We start from the raw sequence: 14,748 nt of genomic DNA, 5'->3' as shown, positions 1-14,748 counted from the left end.
TGGGAGAGGGGTTGAACTAGATGAACCCCAGAGATGCTGTCCATCCCAGCTGCCATGCTGTCAAAGGGATCTTGGACTCTGCCACTTGCTCTCCACATCCCCATGTCCACACTGTCTTAGCTTGAGGCTGAAATACTCGAGAACTGAAGACTGAATTTAGTAGTGAGCAATTTTTTAAAGATTGGTTGTGTATGATACTGCTGGTTTAATAAGGAAAGGGTTGGGAGGATATTTTATTGCAATAGACTGGCTGAGCCTGAATGAAAAACTGTGCTGGTGCAGTTTAGCTTTGTACTGAGACATATAGAGCTTTTTATAATTGTTTTCTGGCTGTTTTTACCAAAGTAAATTATAGTAAAATATTGTATCTCTTCAGAGAGATGATGGATTTAAGACCGAGTTGCAGATTATGTGTCTATGAGAATAAGGGTCATAAGGGCTGAGGAGTTAAGCTGAGGTCTCATTGTCATGAAGTTTCTGTTACTTGTTCTTGACTCAAGTGTGTTTTAGAGGATTGAAGTGCTGGTTACAGACTTTTGAGAAAAGGAAATACACTGTCAATGGAATCAAAATTATACAGGCAAATCCTCACCAGGGTAAAACACTGTTAGAGAATACTTACTGCAGGAAAGGCAAAGTCAATGATTGAATTACACAGGATAGAAGAAACCAGAGAGGGAAACCTAGCCATTTACAATTTTATAAATAAATGGCTAGGTTTATTTTGGGTTGAAGCTTTTGACTGTAGGCAATAATATTGGCGTAAAATAAGACAGATATTGCAGATACCATGAAAACATTGTGGATCAAAAAACCACCCAAAATCATTGGGTTCTTGATGTGGGAAGGACTCAAGTCACTCAGTCACTGTGCTGAATCTACATTATCCCACTCCATGGTGGTGGTAGAAAATTGAGAACGAAGGCAAAATGGTTGGAAGCTAGATCATGCCTGGAGGTTGGTGTCCTTGCCTGTGGCAGAGGGGTTGGAGCTCTATGATCCTTGGGGTCCCTTCCAACCCAGACCAGTCTATGATTCTGTGATTATGATACAGAAGCCTTAGATTTCCCCAGTTTTCATTAAGTGCTAAGTAGATCATTAAAAATAAAAACAAAATTGTAAAGGGCACAGGAAGAATGTATGTATGGCTAGTTCTACTCTTCAGAAAGCTGTGTTTTATTAGCAATATGGAAATCTGAACTTCATGGAGTTTAAAATCCATGATGTCTGTAGATTATGGAGATGTTTTCTGAATGTTTAAATACAATGTAGTGTATTACTAGTATACAACTATTAATGCTGTAGTATTATTACTGCTGCTGTTGTAATAGACTTAAAATCACACATTTAATTAAAATTTAATTTGTATAAATAACTAGAAATATGATTTTAGTGGAATCTAATCATACATTTTAATTTTTATTCTATAAGTACTCTAATGTTAGGAACCCAATCTTACCCACTAGATAGGAAGAGAAAAAAAAGGACAGGTCTGTGTGTGCCAGATTCTGCCTTGGATACATGTGGGTGGTTTAATCAACATGGCCCACGCGTCTCTAAGGCAGAGTTTGGACTTATTAGACTGTCTTTTCACTGCCTTTCATGCCATATTATCAAATCTGACAGTAGTTTTTTTCTGGGAATCAACAGATTCATGTTGTTTGGGTTTGAATCCACTCACCAGATAAGGTCTTATGCAGGTGGAAGAGCATTCCCATGCGCAGTGTGCCTTGCAGCTCTTCCAGAGAGCAGGTTGCAGTACTGGAAACTGGAACTTTATGTTGTCCAGCTTAAGGAGGGATTCCTCTCTCCATGTCTCAGCCAGAAAAGCTGAGTCTGGGAGGGAACACGCCTGAAATGCTATTCCACAGGGACAAATTTGGGCACCCAGAAGTACAGGCAGAATAATGGCAGTGACATCACTGTGTAACTCCATGAAGTTTTACTTTGTGTGTACTGATTAGTGTATTTCTGTTACAAAAACATACGTAAATGAACATGACAAGTTCTGGCCCACACAGATGACTGGCCATACCCAGAGATGTTAATTAACAATTAACAGAAAGCTCAGGCTTTCTTCTGCAGTGCTCAGGAAAGCTCATTTGCAAGCAATGGGAAGTTGTCTCCTGGCTTCCCTAGCTCTTACATATGGCTGAGGGAGAGTTAGTCGTAGCATCTCCATTTAATTACTGAGATCCAACTGTGATAATCTCTCAAGCAAGAGATTTTCATGGTCTGCCTAGAGCTTTCCAGGAGAGCTCAACGTTTTGTGTTGAGAGCCAAAAAACCCACAGCCCCAACCAGTGGAGTTCCTCAAGCCCAACTATAGCACATTGGTGAAATAATCAGCTGCAGGCTGCACCAGAGCTTCCAGACCGAACTCCTTTAAGCTGTAGGCAGAGGGTGGTTTTTCATTCTGTTGCTGATGCTGTGGAACCTTTAAAGGCTTTTTATATTTTATGTTTTTATTTGTGTCTGGTTTATTACTCATTTTATATCCTAGCTCTAATTGAAGACATAGGACTTGACAGGATTCAGAGCTGCAAAAACCAGCCTGGAAGCAATAAACCAAATATTTTTATTCTGCTGATTAACACTTCCATTGTTTCACTTCTCTACCAGCTTGACAGTTATCTTACATGGGGTATACGTATATGCTAAATCCAAGTCTTGGCCCCTGAGAGCTTCTACTGTAAAAGCAACACATGAGCAGTTCAGTGTGCAAGTAGGGGTTTGCTATCAAGCCCTGCTTCTGCAAAGAGGCTATGAACCTTCATTCCGTAGAGAGGGCATTGAGATTTTGACAGCCTGTCTGTGGGACACAAAGGGAGGAGGTATCCTTTTATTCCTAGCCCACAAATACCAGTTTCCTTTGAACTAGAAAAACATGTTTACTCTCTATTTGATTCAAATCTTCCTTGGGGGAGGGAGAGGGGGAAACAAACGCCCCAAAACAACTGTACCATAATAACCACGTGGTGTGTGTGGTACCATAATTGTATTATGAACTAGTTTTTTTTAACTGGCTTTTTGCCCATAGCCAGTCTGAGGCTTGCAAAACCCCTGAACTTCACAAGTTATAACTGTTCCCACCTAGAGCTCATTGGACTTTTTGGCTCAGTTTGGGATGGAGAAATAATTTTAGCCGTGAACATATTCCTGAAAGGATATAAAGTATTTTACACTCAGGCAAACATAAGTAAAAGGGGAAATAAATGAAAGGACAGCATGGAAATAATGACTGGTAGGATCAGGCTGACAGGCGAGCACCCTAATCATTACTGTTACATGCTCAGGCCAAGAAGCACAAGCATGACCTAAGTGCATCCCTCCCCACGAGGCAGGCTGTGGGCCATTTAATATGTCAGATGGTTTCATTTTTTTTTCTTTAGAATTCCCCAGGAATGATACTTAAAGAGTATTATGTATAATATAACTGTTTCTGACCTATAGAGCTTCTTCCCTATGTTCATAGATTGAATTAATTGATTTCTGGCCTGTTCATATTTGGGGGAGTGTCACAACAGCTGGTCTTACTTCAGCTCTAAAATTGAATGGAGATCTCTGATCCACTGGAAAGGTGTGCAGAAATCCTGTGTAGCCAAGATGTTACACCACCAAATAGGCTAAAAGTGCATCATTCCAGCAGGTGACAGCATTATATTCCCTGCAAAACAGTCACTTCAGAAATGCTTTTTCTTACTGACACTTTCATATAAATAACTATTTCCTGTTGCTAAATCCAGCTGATCTTTGTCAGTTTGCTTTGCTACCCGGGGATTTGCTGGCACAAATGAAGCGAACGTTACGGGGCAAGGCCTGCTTCTCATGGGAAACTGCATCCTTGGGTACTCAGCTGGGGATGAAGGGTGCTGCCCAGGACAAAACGATAGTTTAAACCAGCATTCCGGTGATCTGGAATTAATGTTTGAATGCTGAGGGATAGGTGAATTTTCCTTCTAGTATATCTGTTATTTTACAGTGCAGGGTGTCACTTTCTGCACTAGAAAAAGGTCTTTTCTGGGTAACCTGACTGTAACACCCTGTTAATATTGTATAATACAGGTATGAACCTATGTCTGCTTTCCTACAGCTGAGCATTGGGCTCAGAGCAGATGATATAGCACCTATTATTAATATTGTTTGATAAGTCCGATTAAAAGGCCTTCTCTCTACTTATTTACAGTTTTGCCAAACCTGACTTAATAAAGCTGAAATTGGTTTTGCTTTTATCTAGTTATTTTCTTTTTAAACAAAAAAAAAGATTTCTCCTTTCCCCCAAAATGGAAAAATATTGTTTTGTCCATGTTACAGGTCTTGTAACTTTGTTTTTTAAATGCCCACAAATCTGTGTGATCCAGAGTAGGGTTGCTCACCTTTGTGACAGGGGTTTCCCTTTTGTCCTCTTTGAGGAAATCTGACTACCTTTGGCAAATTTATAAATCTTTTGGGAAAAACAGCACCCATTCTCAAGAATTCAGTGGAGGCTTCACTGGGGCTTGACAGCTAAAATTTTCAAGGACTTCCTTTCCCAGGAACGTGGTTAAGCACCTCGTAGGAGCCCAATGTGCCAACTGCAAAGAGTAACCAGACATGGTACAGCTCAGGGCTATGTGCAGTTATGGACATTTCCACTGTAAAGCCCATAGGGAAGGCTCAGCCAGTGCTGCACATGAGAGGAAGAAGCCCTTCCTTCTCCTGCACTGCTGGCAGATCCAGCAAAGGAAGCAACTTGATATGATTGGGGAGGAAAGAAACAGAAGAGGAGGAGAAAAAGAGAGGGGGAAAAATTAGGGCAAGTTGACATTGATGTGAGAGATGGGGGAGGAATAGTAACTGGGAGGTGAAAGGGGATGGTTAAGGAAGGGAAGCCAATGAGGAAAACACTGGGAATGGGGAGATGCTAGGCTGGGTGGGGGTCACAGAGGGAAGGGGTCCTCTTGCCTGATGTCTGGCTGGATATGAAGCGGAGGGAAGGAAGATGTGGTTTGTCTGGAGAAAGAATCTGCTGTTAGGAGATGGCAGAGTGAGGAAAAGGGCAAAGGGAGAATCTTGAGGGGGAAAACAGATCCAGAAGGAGGGCTTAGATTGCTGAGGCAAGAAGCCTGGGACAAGATGTTAAGACAGCCTGTCTGAGTAGAAAGGACACCAAGAACGTATTTAAAGTTGGCGTTTGGGTAGAGTGAAGGAGAACAAGGAGAATGAGACTAGATAGCTGGACCTGCTAAAGTAAGGAGAATAAGGAAGTTTTGTGGACTTGGAAAGTTATTGAACCTGCTTGAACAAGAGGATAAGGGGCAGCATAGAAGGAGGGTGAGAGAAGAGAAAGCAGAGGGAAGCTGTCAAGTAATGAATGTGGAAGATAACCAATGGGAAGGTTTGAAAGGTGAAAAAACAGAGGTTTGGACTGTAGGGGTATGTGAGCAAAGAGACTGGAGAAAGAATAAAGAGCAACCGTTGAATAGGAGACAGGAGATCTGGTTGCAGAGGCCTCCATGAGGATATAGGTAGAAAGCCTTGCAGTAGCTGGGCAAGGATTCCCCTGAGAAACTGGAAAGAAAACCCTCCTGGCAGCCAACTGCCAAAGCAAGGGTGTTTACAGGTTGTTCTCAAGGCCCTGACACCAGGAAAGGAAATTACAAGCATCTCCCCATGCTCAAATTCCTGCTGGAAACGCTCAGTCTCAGAGCTCCTGTGGAAAGATCTGTGTGGTGGCTCTGAGGGTGTTTGTATGATGCTCCTTCAGGGAAGTGTGATGTGGGAGGCAGAAGCCTTACAAAATCATGCACGGAGACACATTCTTCAACACGTATTCTGTGGACTAAAAGCCAAGGTCTAAACCATGGAGGAATTCCCATGGTGAAGCATGTGAAGCTTCATTCATCCCTGTTGGTGGGATTAGGTATTACACCATATGCTATTTAGACTACTTCCCATTCCTGTCGGTGACTGCCTCTGAGAGGCTGCAAACCTGAGACCACAGCAGTGTACAGGGCATCATACAGCTTGCTCTGTGCTCTGCAAGGTGTGAGTTCACTTTTCTAGTGCAAGGATGGCTAAACTGCATCCTGAAGTGGCCACAGGATGTCACATAATCCTGCCTTTACATTACTTGGAGTCCTCCTAGGAAGTAGCTTTCAACTGACTGGCAGAAGATTCAGTTGCTAAAATTTTGTTGAGATACACAGGTGGAGGCTTTACATCCACACCTGAGCATGGCTGTACATCCACACCTGAGCGTGTCTGTCTACTGCAAGAAAGGAAGGAAAAGCACATTAGCCCCATTCATATTCCTATACCTATGAAAGGACTGTATGTATGCACGCAGCAGAGCTGGGGGTGCACACCTGTGTGCTTGAATATTCCTACACAGGGAGGAGAAAAAAATCAAGGAAAAAATCCTTTTCACTTAAAATGCACTAATTTGTGATAATCCCTAGAGTCTGTAAGAGCTGTTCCACAGCCTTTTTCTGGTCTTGCAAATGCCACCTCCTGTACAAATAAGCTTTGTTACCACTGTAGAGAGTTTCATGGTTATCTTAGGAATGATCTATTTAAGCCATGGAGTGCTTCAGGAAAAGAACCAAAACCTTGAACTTGCCTTTGTTTCCTGTCGCAAGGCAACATGGTGAGTTTTTTTTTTTTACAGTTTTCCATTCATTTTTTCTTCTAGAGTTGAATATTAACTATATTTGTTTATGCTGGACATTTGCATTAGCTGTTTTCAGTTTTAAAGACAGACAGGGTCTTTGTATGCATCTGTCATTGAAAATCAGGTTCCATGGTGCATACCCTTGTGTGCACCTCTACTCCTCTTCATCCTTTTGGGTCCCACACTTTGTTGTTCACACTGGCATATCCCTTGGCAAACACAGATAATGCTTACTAAGAAAAGTAATAAGATATTTCATGTCATTCTAGCCTCCTTTAATGTGTTGTAGCTGTGAATACAAGGCAAAAAGCCACACCGTGTGACCGCGCTACTTTGGGAATGGTCTATAAACTGCAGTTAAAATAGTTTTGAGATATTTATGCAGTGCATAAGTCACGTGAAGAGAGGTTTATCACAAGCAGTAGGAATACTGGATTTTCATATCACACATTCACTGCTTAGGATGATTAGCAGGAAATTTAATTTGCAGTAATTAGCCTTAGGGGAGCAAGAAATTAACTTGATGGGTAAATTTTACGTTTTACTATATACCATGCTAACATGGAGAAATTTGAGTTAAAGCCTGGGTTGAGTCCTATGTTGATACACTGGACTTCAGTTTTTCTAAATTAAATTAAAAGCCTGTAGAAAATTAATATATGCACGGTGAGTGGGTGGGATTTTTTAGGAGCTGGAGTCAGAGAATAGTCGTTCAACATATTCATTGACTTGTCAGCCACTTCCAGAGAGTGTGGTGTATTTTTGTACATAAAATTACCTTAATATATAGTATTACAGCAAGAGCTTTAACAAGTTCTAATAGTCTATATTTGTGTATTTTCATTATATAACGTGCGTTGTGACTGCACATGCAATATTCCACATTGCAATGCACAGAGCAGAAACAGTTTTCACAAAAGTACTGTGAAAAATGCCATGCTTTTTTAATTTACAACACCCACTTGCAAATACATTTTTTTGGGTCAGGAGCTTTTGTTCATATGCTGACAAAATTCCTATGAAAATAATTTTTTAAGAAATTACTCTCAAAAGTAGACAGCGAATGAGAGAGGCATGAGTCACCACATAGCCCTAATAGACAAGAATTAGGAACTAATAAACTCTAATCTTGCCTGTTGATGGTGACTTTTCCATCTTGTTCTTTCAAAACACAGTTTAGATGGCTTGGTTTTTCCCTGTGTAAAATGGAAGCAATTTTTATGTATCCACCACTCAGAATTACTGTGGATTGATTAATGCATGCAAAGCAATGAGTCATTTGATGTAGAAGTATCGGTCTATTATAAACTGTTCTGTCATACCAGGCTTGTGGTTGCATCCAAATTTATCTGTAAAAAAGGAGATGGAAAACATCAGTTGCATACAAGATAATTGCCTTTGATGTCAGTGCTTCTCCTACTTTGTGTATCTGAAGTACACTTGGAAGATCACTATTACTATTACGCATTTGGAATTAGATCTTATAGTACTCACCTGAAACTGCTATTGAAGTGAGGGGTGTGACTTCAAGTGAGGGTTTTGCCAGAGTAAGTATTGCAGAATTGGGTACCTTGAGCCCAGAGTTTGGGGTTTAAGTAGTGCATATATAAGCTAGTTCAGACATCTGCTCAGACTTTCTAGCCTACGACATAAACGCTTCTTGTCTAGAGCTCTCAGGTGGACCTGTGGGTAGTAGGATTGTGTAGCTTCAATTGTATTGCGTTCTCAGGTCCTTCTCCAATCCCCAGGTCTTGGATTTCTCAGCAGTAACCTTTCTATTCAGTCAAGAGTGTGTGTGTATGTGTGGGTGGGTGTATATATAAATACACACATGCCCACACACAGACAGACATGTATGTGTTCACAACCCCCCTATATAAATTTGCTTTGCATTTCTGGGTGTACGAGTATATTTCTGTAAACGCTCACCACTTGTATTTACACATTTATGAGTGTTATCCAACTTTTAGTCATAATTGACACCATGTGGTTTTCTGAATAATAATTATTTTGGGACAAAAACCCTTGCAGATGGTTTCAAGAGTGACTCTAACTCGCCATCAGTGTACAACGATTAAACAAGATGAGCCCACTCCCTCTGAATAGAGCGAGTCATTTTCATTGATTTCAATGGGAGCAGGCACAACTCTGTTTCTACAGCAGAGAACATGTATTATATTCATTAAATGAAAGTTTGATTTCATTGCACTTAAAATTATTCATGTTCTGTTAGCAAATGGTTTGAGATTTTATGACCTAGAGCATTTGCTGAATTTTGCTTTGTATTTTCCTCACAGCAATTGGAAGGACCCTCATTCCTCGTTATTTTAGCACTGTCTTTGAAGGAGGTGTAACAGACCTGTATTACATTCTCAAGCACTCAAAAGAGTCATACCACAACTCATCCATCACAGTGGACTGTGATCAATGCACCATGGTCACTCAGCATGGAAAACCCATGTTTACCAAGGTAACAGGGAAGACTCAATAAAGCATGTTGGTGGTTTTTGTTTTTCTTTTTCAGTGTGTATAAGGGTGAAAAATATTGGCTGTTGCATTTTTCTGGTAGACTGAGATGATTTCTAATATTGAAAACCCTTGAAGCCATTTAATTACTATTTTATACATTCATTACACAACTGGAAAATTCTGTGGGCATCCTCTGCAGTTCTCCTGGAAAGATTGCAAGAGAAGCATATAATGCCAGGTTACCAGAACCATCAGTTGCATGTGAATTAAATTCAACCTGCCCATCTCTTTTTCTCTGGGCTTGATTTTAAAGCAACAATAAGATTTCACATTGCTGGTACCTGCCATTTGAGATAGTATGTGTTATATTTGATACTTTCCTAGTCCAAGGACTACAAATCTCTAGAAAAATATTGATTTAATACACTAGGATGCCTGTCTAAGCAGCAGTGAAATCAGCAGGAGGAGTCAGTTGATTTAAACATGCTCTGAATCAGTTAGTGAATATTCAATTTGTAATTGATAGTGAATTATCTGCATGTGTTGGCCATTTCTATAATTAAAGAATGCCATATATTACAGTATTGATAAAAAGCCAGCACCAAAAATGTGGAAAATACAAATTAAAACAAAATTTTACATATATTAAAAAAAATCAGTAAACTGATTTTCAAAATGGAAATGTGTCCTTTCATAAATGAACAGGAAATGATGATTTCCCATCTTGTACCTGTTCATCTGTGTGCATTTTAATCTTTGCTTGGAGAAAAGCACAAAAGGAGAAGGCACGACTAGAGGAGATAACCCATCCACGTTGCCCTTGGCCTGCAGGACTGAGGGGATTTTAGAGTCAAAAAAGGCAGAGGCAGCATCATGGCAAGGGCCTACATGGCTTATACTGTTTTAGTGTGTGTGTGAGTCCCATCCCTTCATAGTATCTTCCTTGCCATCATTGTGGGCCTTAGAGTGGTGCTCAGAGAAGAGGGAGAGGAAGACAGTGGTGTGTGGAACACTGATGAGCTGGGAAGTGTGTGTTTAATGGCATTGTCCTTCCAGCTCTCCCACTCCAGCCCCCTGTGACTTAGGTAGATGCAAACACAGAGAGAGATGTGTGAAGAGACCAGTTATTTCTGGGTAGCAGCACCTCTTTCCCTCCTCACTGCTTAGGAGCTGGGTGTGCTGGCCATGTACAGAGGACGTGATGGGGGTAAATTGTAGCTGCTTCTCTGCAGAGCTCCCTAAAGCAATTGCTGTCATTTCCCTCTGTGCTACCTTTAATGCAAGAGCAAATAAAAGTGGTTGGTTGGTTGAGGGGTTTATTTTTGAATCAGTAACTATAACACACTTTTCTCCATTCAATTAGTCTATTGTACTTCTCATGATAGCACATCACAGTGGTGTTACTTTGGAGAGGAAGCTAATACCCAGCAAGTCAAAGGTAGACTAGGAGCAGGGACCAAGCTGGGTGCACACCTCGTGTGAGGGGACCACAGTCATATTCTGTAGCAGCATCCCTTTGTGTGCAGTGAGTCTGTCCATCTGCTGTGGTCTCAGCAGCACATGGCCTGCTTCAGCCCTGACATTTCTGTTGTGGGTTCCTATACAAACCTCTCTATCCTGCTAGAAGAGTTCAAGTGGGGATGTGATTTGGATTGTAGGAGAAAAAACTAGGGGGGGAGGATTATTTGTTGTATGTTTAAAATGTGACTGTGTTAGAGCAAATTTGAAATAAAACACAGTAGTTGGTGGAATAAAGGAGAAAAGTATATATTGGTCTCTCAGAAATGAGCTGAGTGTTCCCTCAGCCGTGTGTGTGTAACTTCTAGCAGAGATACCACGGGGACAGATCTTGTACCCAAAGGTAAACTCCTACTCTCACAGCATTGGTGGTGGAACAAAGGAGACCTCCCATATCAGCAAAACTCCAGTGGACTTTGTAGCTCCTTAGGTTATGTCTGAATCTGACCCAATGAAAGTACCACGAAGGGTTTTTTTCATGCAAAAATACAAAGTATATTTGTTATTAGCTGTTTCAGTTTCACAAACAACTTCTAGGTCATAAATTCACTAGGTTCTAATATAATAGACTGAAACAGTTCTCATCATGTATTGAATCAGGAATCCACAGCTGCATTTTATTCGTTTCAACATTTTCCTAGTGAGAGTGACTTCACTACACACTGCAGTATTGGACAAATATATAAAATGGCAATTCCATTTTTTTTCAAACAGATATGGCTAGAACATGCCTAACAGTAAGAATGTGAATAGTCCTGCTTGTCTCCAGAGGGCAGGAGGTCCTTGTAAAGTGTCACACAATTACAACTTGCTTTTATCAAGGTATAAATAAACACTGTAAAGAATTTAATATGGTTCAGTGGCATGAATTAAATTCAGTAAAAGGGGAGACCGAAGCCCTGACTATCATGTTTGTTTACCTGGCAGATGCTTCAGTTTTTTCTCCAGGTAAAGGAAAGCTTTGGGAGTCCTCCTAAGCCTCTTGTTTTCACCATGTTTGCCTCCAACTTTAGGTGTAGGCAAACCATTTTTTCTGCAGTTAGTGGTGCTTATGTTTCCCCATAGACTGGCAGAAGCAAGCTTTGCCTTCAGCACTAGAGCAGTGAGCGCCCCATGTTCGAACTGTTCTCTTCCTGCACCCAGCAGTGGGGCCATCAGCTGGATTTTACTGGTGAAGCCCTTGAAACTCAGTGATTTTAATTCTTAATAATAATCTCAGGCATTTCCAGGATTCATATAAGCTTTAGGTCTCCTTTCAAGCAAGGACTCAGGTTTGAGAAATTGTAGTTAATAGAGGGGGAAGATTTCCAAAAGGTGCCCGGTGTTAGGAGAGCAGGACTCTGAGCAGTAAGACACAGGACCAAACTTGGCTTTCATAGGTATGAGCAGTTGAAATCCCTACAATTAATAAGTGCAGTGAAGGGGTTAAAAAGCTATTGGTTAGTTTGAGAAATGTTCTTTTTTAGTTTTTTCCTGGCCTAGTCTAGAGCAACCACGTGATATACTGAATGCCTGCCAGCCTCTTTCTTGTTGATCCTCCGGAGACCATCTGTGCTGGGGGCATTGATTAGAGTGTGTCTGCTGGGATTACATCTTTTCTGTTGCCATGCCAACTAATCAGCTGATTTTGGTTACCACAGAAACAAAATGTCAGAGCTCACAGTACGGTAACATGAATTCAGCACAACAGAAAATGTTTTCTTAATTGGAGACCCTTTTGATTTTTTGGATTCTATGTAAAAGGCAGCTTTAAAAAAAAAAAAAAAAGAGGCCCATTTAAAATAAGAACTGCTCCAATTTTATTGATTAAAAGGAATGTGTAAAATTCTGCTCTACACAAGGAAATTAAATTCCTTTATAAGATGTATAAATTTTTACCACTGCGATATGAGGAATGTGTTTCAGTTGTTCTATTAAAATTTGTTAATGCCAGTGCATAAAATAAATCTGTTAAGAGCTGTGGGGTTTTGAGCTGAAGAGAAGAAACATTTGAGATGTTACAGGTATTATGAGTAAAAAATATTTTAAACCCAAAATATTTTGATGTTCACTGGTCTGTCATCGGGATCTTTGGTCACAACACAGTAACATCGATATAAAATGCTTTTCTTCTTGTATTAATCCTTATGTGTGTGCATGTGCACCCCTGTGTAATTTCTCATCATAGTGCAACTGATGTGAAAAGCAAAATCGGGGTCAAATGACAAAATAAGCCACCTTAAAAATTTTGAAGACATCACTAAGGTGTGTTGAAAAGGGCAGATGAGAACCTGTTGCAACATTCTCCTTCATAGGTCTACCATAATTTATCTCTGTAGCATGCCTGTTAAAACTACCTATGGGTTTTTGCAGAAACAACCAGAGGGGGAAACTATGATGACATTAGGTGAATTGTTAACCAGAATAGCCACACGTTGCCTAAGTGGGATCTGGAAATTCTGAGTTAGGGCTTGTAAGATGGCTCAACAGGTTCAACAGAATCTGGGATGGCTAATTATTAATCAAGCATTAGTCCTATTAACATTGAAGTTGCAGAAAGATCTTCTGAGAGACTTTACACCATGTTCCCACACTATCTCTGTACCCTGCACTTGCAAGTTTAATTTGAACAGGAGTTCTAAGTCTAAACATCCAAATGAACACACCCCCCCCCCCCAAATGACAGATAGTTAATTTTCAAATCATTTACAGTGTTCCCCAGTACCCCTAGTCGAGATACCATGTCGGGCATATATTTTGTACTTTAAGGAAGACCATAGCCACAGCAGTTTTTTCCACACTAAGTTGTGGACTGCTGTTGAAAAGTCTCCAGAAATTTATTTTGTTATTTATTTCTAGATAGCACCCACTTGCTGCATTTATTCCTCCCATATATTCTTTCCTTTCTTAGACAAGACCCCTCCCAAAGCTGTGGGAGCCACTTTTCTGTGGAAGCAGCTCTACTGCCCGTGACTTCAACCTCTTCTCTGCTCCCCTGGCTCTCAAACCTGCTGTGGCAGTGCAGCTCATACAGCCTGATGGCATACACCCCATCTGGCTTTCCTTGGAAGGGAGGATTCCTAAAAGTAGATAAGGAATGAAAGAAAAAATAAAAATGGGATGAAATGCATGGAAAAGACAAGAAGGGAAAAAATAAACCACCTGGGTTTGGCCACAGGCATTCAGGGCACTGCATGCTCCAACTGGAGGTGAAAGGAAGGTTTCTATGCCAGGCTGTTGTAAGGAAAGGGCAATGTAAAACAGGTTGGGGATGACTGGTTCAGCAACTTGACATCAAATGCATGCAGTTGCACCACAGTCACCTCCACTGCCAGGTTCAGTCATTAATTAGCAGTAGTGAACTGTGAGGGAAAGAGAATTGATGCAATAAAAAAGATTTAGCGCAAACAATATTCTATGTTTGTAAAATGCTATAAAATCCATAGTATTATAAGTTACTGTCTCTGCAGTAAGGCCTAGGAAGTCATTTTCCCACATTTGTTTTTTTCTCCCCAAGAGAATGAAAAACAATTAATCTATCAGAGATGAACAATAGAATACTGCTCTGATATTTTTGAGTGTTGTTTAATCGATGATACAATGCCATTGAAAACTAAATTCCTGGGAATTTATTTCATGCATTTTGTGTATTCTAGGTGTGCACAGAAGGACGTCTTATCTTGGAGTTTACTTTTGATGATCTTATGAGAATAAAAACGTGGCACTTTACTATTAGACAGTACAGAGAATTAGTCCCACGCAGCATTCTAGCCATGCATGTAAGTAATCCTTTTTTCACTTGACCTAACGCAGAGATGAGATTAGGTTTCTGAAGAACTCCAGCAAATTTCACACCCAATGCAATTAAGTATAAATATTTTGTTTTGCCTGCAACTACGTCCATTTACAAGTTCTTTCATCACTCCCTTGTTTCTCAGTGCTCTATTGTTGCCACTGTTGCTATGTTTTCATTTTGCTTTAGCACATAGTTTTCCTTTTAATCCCATTTGCTGGCTTGTGTGATTTGGGCCCAAAATCTGTTGTTATTGTATGAACTACACTAAAGCCAGTGAATTTTCATCATTGTAGGTATGAGTTATATTTAGTCTTTAAATTAAACAAACTAATGT

At 40.4% G+C, this 14,748-nt stretch overlaps 1 protein-coding gene across 3 annotated transcripts in view; it reads left to right on the top strand.

The window, feature by feature from the left end:
- Positions 1–14,748, top strand: part of LDB2 (LIM domain binding 2) — a gene marked incomplete at both ends in the record, with an annotated part of 220,579 nt that overhangs the window by 158,507 nt on the left and 47,324 nt on the right. For all 3 annotated transcript variants that reach the window (XM_084266994.1, XM_084266993.1, XM_084266995.1), the window contains 2 exons: positions 8,950–9,122; positions 14,275–14,397. In XM_084266994.1, the coding sequence (XP_084123120.1) occupies positions 8,950–9,122; positions 14,275–14,397 (296 nt within the window). The remainder of the gene's footprint in view (positions 1–8,949; positions 9,123–14,274; positions 14,398–14,748) is intronic.

This window comes from Gallinula chloropus (assembly GCF_964237585.1).
Source record: "Gallinula chloropus genome assembly, chromosome: 7".
NCBI lineage: Eukaryota > Metazoa > Chordata > Aves > Gruiformes > Rallidae > Gallinula > Gallinula chloropus.
This window is presented reverse-complemented; position numbering and strand designations above follow the sequence as displayed.